This window comes from Crocodylus porosus, unplaced genomic scaffold, assembly GCF_001723895.1.
Source record: "Crocodylus porosus isolate Cpor-Errol unplaced genomic scaffold, CroPor_comp1, whole genome shotgun sequence".
Lineage (NCBI taxonomy): Eukaryota > Metazoa > Chordata > Crocodylia > Crocodylidae > Crocodylus > Crocodylus porosus.
Window position 1 is genome coordinate 3950477 of NW_017728922.1, and position 11001 is coordinate 3961477.

Sequence of the window (11001 nt, forward strand, 5' to 3'; positions counted from 1 at the left end):
GCAAACTGGCCCACTCAGGTTATGCTCATGTGCTGTGCTTGACCAGAGAAATTGCACAGCACAAGCCTCTCTCCTTCTGCTCCTCTTTGAGCCCCCCTCCCTGCCACCCCAGAGGGACACAGCAGCAGCAGAGAGATGTAGAAGGTGCTCCTATACTTACCTGGCTGGTAGAAGTCTGGCGAGAGCTCCCTGGCCATCATCCTTGCTAGGCTTGATTCATTATTAGCGGCCTGAGCTGCCTGTTCAGCTCCTTCTGCCTTGGCTTTTGCATGGGCAGTCCTGGGGAGAGAACATCATTGTGACATTAAATGCCTTCCAAGTTACAATCAGCACTGCCCGAGCACATGGCACCAGCTCTGCAGTAAACATGGAAGAATTAACAGTCTGGCACTACAGAACCACAGCATTTCCAAATGATCCCTGGGACACATGGGATGCAGAAGCAGTGAAAAGCTTAGCTTCACCTCCTGCCAATCAGTAATCTTACTAGGAAGTTTTCTGCCATCCCCACCACTGTAGGCAACATTACAGTTAAAAACAGACATGAATTACTAGTGACAGGTGGCAAACTACCATCAGGCTAAACTATTCCCATCAGTTAACCCAAAACCCCACCCGCTGGAAATAAAAACCCCATGCCCACAGAAAAGTCAAACAAAAAAGACCAGATTTCAACAAGTTTTGTACAGATACTTATATGTGCAATGTCTGCAAGTGTGCATCTAACTATGCCAAAAACCAAGGATACTGGGCTTTGAAACTTGCTGAGATTAGCTGCTAGTTATGCTAACAAACAAGACCTGTGGGGACTGTAACACCTGCAGCTGCATGGCTGGATACATACTGCAAAGGTATCTCTTGTACCACATACTTTGACAGATGAAGGACAGGCTCCAACGTGCCAGAAGGAGCATTTTCCGGAGTTCAGGATCTGACTCCACAAAGCTCCATTGAAACAGCCTCTAAGCACCCAAACTTGGGAGGGTCTGGTAGAGGGGCCCCAATGAATCATAACCACTGTGGTGGGACAGGGATGAATAGTGGCCTCTGGGATGTGGCAGCTGTAAACTCTCCTGGATTGAGCTCCACCTCTGCAGTAAGGGCACAAGATACTGAAGAACAGCTTTTATGTAGACTCCTTCCCATATCTTTCACCTGTCTTGAAGTAGGGACCATGTCCTTCAGTGTGTCTGGCCCAAATTGAGCATGTATTGAATGTACATGGCAATAAAATTATGTTCTAAAGGTCAACAGGAGCCTCAGAGTTACAGTGTCTGGTACACAACCAGCCTCATCTTTCCTGCTCATCTTGGGAACAGATTGCAGATCCCAGCATGAAACAGCAGGGAAAATTTCCTAAGTTCTCTCCTGACCTCTCAAGATACTCAAGAGATTTTAATGTCTCAAGTAATTACCAAAGAAACAAAAGTCTGATTTTGCAGAACTGGCTCCCTTATTACTCTCAAAATCCAGTGCTACATTTGTAATAGGAAAATTACTGGGATGAGGGGAACAGATGTATCCTCTTTCATAATGTGGATTCTTTACTCATCTCAACTCCTTTACAGAGCATCTCCTACTAGCCCCGTAAAGCTAACTAAGTTATCTGGCTGGCTGGCTGGCTGGGTGTCATATTCCTAGGATGCCTGGCATTTTGAACCCTGTGGCTTTACACCAAAAAACCCACAAAGCTAAAAATTAGGCTTGAAAACTAAACAGTCAGACTTAGGAGACAAAGATGCCTACTGTTTAGAAAGAAGCCTATACAAAATCACACACAGATTGTACATATATCACTAATCAGATATGCAATTATCAATCCACAGTCATTAACACTACTATTAATTACAACTCTGCCTTACAGTACCCTGTGCACTAGTTAAGTGACCCCTTTTCTCCATTTCACTGAGTCTCCCTGGGGATGGAAACCAGCTGGTGTTTGATGAGCCACAATGGTTCATTTTAGGCCAGGAATTGAAGAATGATGCTGCAATGAAGCTGTGAAACACAGAATATAATTATCACTGGTGAATCTGCTCGGGATTAAATGAACTCTCAAGGTGCCTTCTACCCTATTTTTTATTATTCTATGTTTGAATTTAGTTGGAATAAACAGTTTAACTCCTCCACTCAACAAACTCCCATATGCAGGAGGGAGATGATGGCTTTTTGTCTGAAACTATTGCAAGTGCAAGGTGTACGTGCTGAAGATGTTCTCCCCCATCTTTTTATGGTAAAAAACAACAGGAAATTCCAGTTCTTAGTTGCAATGGCTATGTGAAAGAAGGAAAGACATAGCACATTCTTTAGGTCCAGCAGTACTGTAAAATAGCTAGGGCTGAAAGGGCGCCCTCGGTTGTAAAATGCAAAGATAACAACATGCAGCACACTATACTTCAGAATTCATGTAACGGGGAACATTCCCTTTTATGCAGAACACTGCATTCATCCTGCTGCTTACGTTTGTCATCTTCCTTGTTAATGCCCAAGCTGGTCTGTGTGGGATAATTTTTCAATAACTTGGGGGTCTTTTACTCCAAAATTACTGGAGCTCCTAAAACATTAAAAGGTAACTTCTGATAAGAAAGAAATATGCAGTGTTAAGCCTCGACTGTATGCAGGAGGTCACAAGCAGCTTGGATTCAGAGAAACAGAGAAAGTATCTCCTTTTTTGGTAGCATATAATCAGTGTGATTAATTCCATTATAATCTGGCGAGGACCTGATAGTATATTTATATGCTTCTCAGCCCCAAGGAATTAGTGTGGGCTCAGAGTGTTCAATGCACATGGTGGGAGCCTTGGAGCTGACTCCATCTTGCAGGACGGCACTTGCTTTAACTCTACAGAGCATGACTTCAAGAAGAAGAGCAGCTTGGTAGCCATTGGCAGCAAACTGTCATGCCTGCAGCCCGGAGGGAAAACCTGAGGAAAGGAGGCATCAGCTCTTAAGAGCAGGAACATTTGAACCTGTCCTACAGCATCTGGAGACAGTATCAAGAGGCTGAATTTGCACATTTCAGATTAATACATGCCACCCCAGGGTACATTGGCTAAAGTGATGGGGCAGATTCTTTGTTTCTCTCAGCATAGGAATAGAAACCATTGTGACTTTTCCATTCTTGGGCCTTTCTCGTTCTGTGTCAGTGTTACTTTAGGTCTGTCCCAACTTATGTTTTGGCCCTGCTCCCTTCCTCCACCAGTGCCAGGGCTGTGAAGGGGGGTAGCTCAGAACCATTTCCTATACAGAATGCTCAGAGGCCAACTTTGCTGGGTTTTATGCACTTATAAGCTGAATAAAGTGCCATATAGTCAAATCCAATAGGACTAATTACTGGTAAGGCTGCACCACCCAATCCTTCTTATGGCCCATAGCTAATGAATGCAAAGCCCATTGTTTGTGAGAAATAACAGTGATCCTCAGAGAGTCAGATGTCAGGCAGGCATTTTCCTATCTTCAGCTCCCTCTGTGCAAAAATGAAGTTCATTTCCTACCTATGTGGACTTTTTACCATCTTATACCATCTAAACTTTTCCCAGAGCCTGACAAAGGGACTTTGATCCCAAAAGTTTGCAGAAAAGGACAATTTTCTTGCCATTTTCCAGTTGGTCTAATAAAAGGTATCATTTTGGAACCAAGAGTTCTAGTTTTTTGTATGTCTTTTTGTCTCAGACCAACACAGCTACCAAATACACCCCTGAAACATGGAAGATGCTGAATTTTAGAGGATTTTAAACTTCATTGAGGAACAACAAGGAAGTTTTTTACCTCCCTGCCTGCCATCTCACACCTCCAGGGAAGGAATTCTACCTGATCAACACGTCAAGGAGCTACTCAGCAGAGCTCACAAGACACTGTCATGGACCCAGAGGAACAGCCTTCCATCTTCAGCTCCCTCTGTTCAAAAATAAAGTTTATTTCCTACCTATGGGGACTTTATACCATCTTGTACCATTTACACTTTTCCCAGAGCCTGACAAAGGGACTTTGATCCCAAAAGTTTGCAGAAAAGGACAATTTTCTTGCCATGTTCTAGTTGGTCTAATAAAAGGTATCATTTTGGAACCAAGAGTTCTAGTTTTTTGTATGCATGTCTTTTCCTATCTGTGGCTCTCAACTCAGCTGAGCAGTAGGGAGCCTTTCAAGCTCAGCTGAATGGATGGTTTCCCTAGCAGCTTTTTGCCTTTAGGATGTTGTGATGTGGGGTTAATACCATAATGGAGCCTCGCTCTAAGGTGCTCAACTTAAATGGACTTTTGGGGGACTTAGTCTTTCTCTGAAGGCCAAAGAAAGGAAGAAACTTGCCATTCATGGAAATACCTTTCCCACCTTCATCTTGGTTTTGCTTATTAATAAAGCCCGGAGAGGCCCTTACACATGGTTCCCATGAAGCTTGTAAGTGCCAAATGCTGATTTGCAGTGGGGATGGAAAGGTGTAGTTTTCAGGGCTCTTCCCTGAGGTTTGGTTAACACGTACATTACCAGTGCATCACCGCATGGTATCAAGGAAAAATGGATCCAGCAATGAAACATAATTGACATTATTCATAACTTTCTTATCATCATGGATCCCACATCTAACCCCCTGGCTTTGCTTTACAATGTAGAACAGGGTTCATACTGAACAAGGCAGGTATAACTACCTACTCCATAAATGGAATTTTATTAAAGACCCCAAGTGTGTGTGCGGCAAAATCCAAACTACAGCATACATCATGGAGTAACGTCCTATTTATCATTTCAATGGTTGCACTGAAGACCTGCACTAGGCTACTGATGATGTTTTCTAATAGATACCAAATCTAAACTGTCACTCTAGTCTTGTCCCTTAGTGCTGTTGTTTATGGGTTGTTCTGTCATTCAGTTGCTGTATTCCATACAAATAAATAAATGCATGAATAAATAACTGCATGGCTCATACAAGCCATACAAGCAGAGGATGAGGAGGGACTTTGATCCGGTGCACACTGACCTCTTATGTGCCGAAGTGGGCTTCCTTCTCTACCACTATGTGTGTAGAAGCAAGGCAAATGCTAACATTACCTAAGACCAAAGCAAATAGCTACAAACCTGCTCAGCTATTCTTCAGCACTCCAGTGGTGGAATAGCCTAGGTTTGCTACACCAGACAACACGATTCCTGAATATGCTAATCTGATGGAGGCCCCCATTTGGTATTCAGAAGTTTCCTACATAGCTGCTGTTATCTTATCTTTATCGGGCTGCTGAAAGGGCTTGGGCAGTGGAAGAAGTAAGCTTTTACATCTGAAATTCCCACAGGCACAGAGAAAAAATGCCAACAAAGAACAGTAAAGTTGGCTAAATTGATCTGACTTGGTGCAATGACCCTGTCAGTCTTCCCAATCTAAGCCCAGTTGGGCTGAGTCAATGCCAGGGTCTTGCAGCCACTAATGACGGTGCTCCAGGGCTAGCACTGGTGCTAGTGGCTGCAACTCCACTGATATCAGTGGAACAGCTCTGGAGTTACCTTGATATGAGAGAAGAATCTAGCTCAGGGGTGCTCCTTTTCCAGCGGACTGAGAAATGGCAACAGTCACATTACACAGGAGTGCAAAACAGGAAGTGAAAGATAATGCCACATCCGACTGGAATTGCAGTTCAGCTTTGCAGAATGTAGACACTGACTGCAGTTGGGGTGGGGCTGATTCTGACTGACAATGGACTGAGTTTGGGATCTTTCTGGTTCATTATAAACGTTCAGACTTGCAATTCCTCACGCTTTCAGGAACATGCTGCTTCAGTCCCACGAAGGTCTCATTTCTCAGCAACTGATCCAACCGTTTGAATCTGGGGACTAGTGGTACCACAGCTACACCACGTTCTAGAGCCTTTTGCTTAGAAATTGGCACCTTACTTGTATCACATGCTTAGCTCTGCCAGCTGCTGGGAAAAGATAAGTCTGCTCTGAAACCCCTGTCTATGCAACTCAATGCCAGTACATTTACCCATAAGCCTTACGGTTCACACAGTCTAGTAGTGTCTGATTAACTTCTTGTAGATACTAAGCAGTTACTTCTCTCTGGGCAGAGGTGCTGGGCCTGGGTCCCATCACCATTTAGATCATTTTTTACACCACAGCTGGTGCGATCAGTTCCTGTATTTTGTAGATATCGACTGGCTTCCTATATTGGTTGCCTTTAAGTTCCACCCACAGTATATTCATGGCTCAATGATATTAGGACTCTAGGAACAAGGAGAGTTTGAGCAAAAATTGCTCCTGTTTATTACCACTGGAAGGAAACTGTTTCTTTCTAAACAGCAGGTACATTTATCACAAATTCACACATACTTTTAGCTTCTAAACTACCTTTCAGTTTTATGCTTATTTTTGTAAGAACTACAGAAACCAAAATCCTGCATATCTGAGGAACATGACAACCAGGGACCAGAAAACATGGTGGCCTGAGTAGAGAAAACTAAGACATGCTTCTACAGTACGGGAAGACAAGATCACCCACTTGCATGAAGGGACCAGGTATGGAGTCATACCTAGCAATAATAATGATGATGATGATAATATCTAGGTCTTATATTTTCTTATTTGTATTAAAGGCTCAGGAACCCCCATCATGGACCAAGACTTAATTGCACTTGACACTGTACAAACACAGAATAGAGACAGTCCTTGCTCTCAAGAGTTTACAAGGCAAGATGAGTACAGACAGACAGATGAGGGAGCCCAATGAGACAATACTGGTCAGCATTTGAAGCAGCATCTCACCACATGTCATATTGCTGTCAGCTTTCTGTAGACATTGAGGCAGAAGTGAATCTTACGGCAGGAACTGTGGGAAAGAGGCATCACTTCAGTGCAGAAGAGGCAAGAATTCTTCCGAGAACTAGAATAGCTCAAAAAGTGATATTTTTTTCTGCAGAAAATCTGTGCCTTTGCCAATCACAAAATTTGGAAATGTGATTTTTACCAACCAACACGTTAGCTGCCCCGCAGATGGACTTTTCTGGCCACTTATACTTCAAGCTTTTGGCCCAACACCAGGGAGCAGTTCAGAGGGAGACAAGCAGGTTAGAAGAATTAGAACAAGGATTGCCAAAACAGCCTAAAATCATTAACAAATCCACCTAGGTAGATTAAATTAAGCACATGGGCTAGGCTTCTTGGTGTCAGATGTAACAGTGCTGGATAATATATGATAGCCAAATCTCAGGTAGGATGGTAAATGGAAAGGAAGGGAGCTTAAAAATCATGATAGCTCAGTTTCTGTTAGTCAAGTAACAGTTTGTGAATGTATCCATCCTGGATCATCTGGCATTACCACCACTAGCAGCAGCAGCAGCGGTGCCTTCATGTTGCTGCCATTAGGAAATTCTCTTCTTAATTTTATCTTGAATTATCTTGTTTGTTGTGCTGGAAAAGCTCTAGACTCCACCCATTTCAGTATTAGTATGGGGACCCAGCAGCACACCTGTCCTTTCTGGCCATCTCCCAAAAGTGCTGCCCAAAACACTCCTTTGATTGCTACTAGTCCCAAGAGCTGCAGCTGAGCATAGTCACTAACAGGTGAAACCCTAAGTCAAGCCAATAAACCTGCCTTCTTGGACTGTTCATGTATTTTCCACATCCAGATTACAGTGGACTGTAAGTGAGATTTAAATTAGTTGAGAATACTCCAAATGCCAGACATGGCCGGAGAGTCATGGGTAAGCTCTGGCTGTTGAATTGACCTTGTGACCAGAAATAGTGGAAGAGCTCAGACTTCTGATCAACTATTTTACGTTTTTATGGTACAGGAAGGACAGCCCCATAGAGAAAAGCGCTAATCTCTTCAGGTTTTCCTTCATCAGAATGATTAAGAGACCCCTTGGGGAAGAACTAGCAAAGTCCCTTTTTGCTGTTCCTTGCTGATTGCTCGTTACTGTGTCTTTCCAAACTACCTCCTACTTCCTAAGTCTGTCACCAGCTATGTCCTATATGATTTGCAGATTACTCACTCTCTGGGGCAGAGGGGACTTATTTGTTACTGGCTTATTTGGTGCCTTTCACTATGGAGTCCGGATCTCGGATTGCAGTTCTTTGGACTGCAGTTCCTATCATAGTACTACTAATTATAGAAATGCATTTATGTATTGCATATTTATTTGACGTGTTGGATGGACCTGTATAAATGTTGATGATGTATGTTGCTCTTGGGTTTTCAAAGAAGTTATGTACACAATAAGAAAGCAGAATTGCATGTCTAACTGCATGCATCACATAGCCGTGCATACAATTGGCTCTCTCTGTTCATGGTGAGTATACAGGGACCTGGTTGATTAACAGTCACTGCAAATGGACCAGGTCATCATACCCCTCTATTTAAATCAGAAAATATTGGACATGGTACTTTGCGATAATGAAGTCTATTTTAAATATCACCTTTTCTGTTTTTTTAATCCTTCCCGGGGGCTCTAAATACTTTGGTTCAACATATTAATAACATTTTGGGGGGGGGGGGGGGGAACAGGAAATGAACTAGGCATCTTTGTCCAGAATTCAATATTATAATTTTCACATTTACACTAAAAAGAGGACAAATTACCCAGATGGAGGAGGGAGCAGATCTGCAATGTCCAAATACTATTGCCTGCTTTTCTATTTTTGACTTCATGTTGTTGGCCCTGCTGCTTTTGTTCAGAAAAGCCTTCTGATCCCATGCTTCCCAAGCGATAAGACACTTTCCATTTTCTCAAAATCTGTACCTTTTGTTGTACCTCTGGTTGCCTATAACTTTACTGCTACATTGTTCTCTTCCTCCCCTCCGTTAGCAAACTCTGCCTCCTTTTTCACTTCCTCTGCCCATAATCCTATTCAGATCCATCTCTGTTGCCCACCCCCTCCATAGACAATCACAGGCCTTAAAAGGTATATGAAACCTCACTGTCCAACCCCCTTTACACTTCATCCTTGATGTATATTGTAGCTCTCCAATCTCGACTACAGGCTACTTGAGTCAGAGACTTGACTGATATTTATTAAAACTTATGCATATGTAGGGTGCTATATAATTAATAAATACAATACACATAATTTTGTTACTACCTAATATGGTCGATATATTCTACAGCATATCACTATAAAAAAAAACTAAGCTAAAACAAAAAACACTGGAACTCCACATCATAGCCTTGGGGATTTACTTTGATTTCTAGTCTTATTTTGCAATCAAGTCATTTGTGAGATGCACTGGGATTTTCACTCAGTGGTACCAGCACTTAGATACTGAAGTGACTGGCACTATGTAAATACTTAAGCAAGTTAACTAGACAAACATTATCTTTTCTCCTTCCTTCTGGCTTAAAGGGCAATGTACAGACCAGCTTGTTCTGGAGAAAAGCATCCTTTCACACAGGGAATGCTTAAGGAGCAAGGAATTGTCGTCAATGTTCACAGAAATCTCACAAGCTCACCAAGCGTCAGTCTTTATGATTACTGGGTGAATTTTTAAAATACTGAAATGTTATCCTCAGCTCAAAATAGCTCAAAGCCACTTGTATCCTTCACTGAAGGATGCTTCCCCACAGAACAATTAAAGTGATATTAATCTTATGGCAGGCAGATTTGCAGCTGTCTTCATGTCTTCTGCATCTACCTAAGGAACTACATTCTGTGGAGAGGAAACATCCTAGCTGTTGCATGCTAAGGTTTCCTAATTCCACATTGCTGTCAGTCTGGCTTATTATTAGGTTATGTTCTTACATGCAGCAGGTAGGGAAGCCATTGACCCAAGTGAGGGAAGGACTAACTTGAGCAGCTTGTTGGGAGACCATGGGCTATTGAGAGTTGGAAATGCAACAAATTGCAGCTGCCCTTCTCTTACATGTCGAGGTGAAGCTCATGGAGACTTCAGATTCGAATGGGCAGTGCCCTGTGGCAGCTGTAGTACTGAAACTGAATCCTGGGATCTGCGGTCTCCTTGGGTCACACATGAGCGATAAGGCAGGCTGCATTACACAGCTCCATGGGCTGTGTGCGCCCTGTGAGACTTGAGGGCATCTGAGATATCAGCGTAAGGAATGCAGGAAATGCGGCTCCCTGCTCTGCTTTAACTCTTCCTGCTATCACCTCCTGCCGCAGGAAGAGCGTGGAGGCTGGGCTGATGAAAGGCTTTCCAGTTCTTCCTCAAGCTTAGTCGAAAGTGTGCTAGGACAAAGTCAGACAAGTTCTCTGTAGAATTACTAGCAACATCAATGTGTTGCTAGTAATTCCACCCATTTTCTTGGCTTGCTCCTCCACTTCTTTCCCTAAAAAGAGTATGCATTCAGGAGCAGGCCTACAATACCCAGCCAGCGTTCTCAAAGGAAGAGCAATAGACTGCTCAGTTACCAAAAACACACTGAGTAAAGCAGACAGACCCCTGTACAACAGACATTGCAATCAGGCCCTTCCATAAGAACATGCCCAGAGACCCTTGTGTCAGAGCATCCTCTTGTTCACTTCCAGGGAGAACGCTCTCCTACCCTCCAAGTGATCCCAACAGCAATATTGGATGCAAGGCAAAAAAAAAGAATAATTGTGTTGGAAGTTTTCAGCCCCAAATCAAAAGTTTTTCAAAGAAACTAAACAGCTTCCATAAGATGTTCATTCAGTCCAAAGGCTAATCTTTCATTGAAAATAAGTTCTGACAGAAACATTTTCTATTTGCACTTCTAGGTTCAAGAGGCCTAGATTTTAAGACCAGAAAGGACCATTTACAACCCTCTAAATCAGGGGTAAGGAACATGTGTATGGCCCATGGGCAACATCTGGCCTGTGGAGTCATTGGATCTGGAGCTGGAGGGCTTTGGTGGTATTCTAGTGAGCAGGCTTGCCTTCTGCAGCTTGGGTTCAGTCCCAGGCTTGAAATCTTGCTGTTTTGATTGGGCAGTGGGGTTCTGCAGGGCTTGGTCCTCGGCCCCGCACCGTTCAACATCTTCATCAGCGATTTGGACGAGGGGGTAAAAAGCACCCTGTTCAAATTTGCTGATGACACTAAGATGTGGGGGGA

The 11001-nt window shown here is 43.2% G+C and overlaps 1 protein-coding gene across 1 annotated transcript in view; it reads right to left on the minus strand.

The window, feature by feature from the left end:
• JPH2 (junctophilin 2) overlaps positions 1-11001 on the minus strand; it is a 63680-nt gene that overhangs the window by 16589 nt on the left and 36090 nt on the right. Inside the window, exon 3 of the mRNA XM_019539606.1 lies at positions 161-279. Coding sequence (XP_019395151.1) covers positions 161-279 — 119 coding nt within the window. The remainder of the gene's footprint in view (positions 1-160; positions 280-11001) is intronic.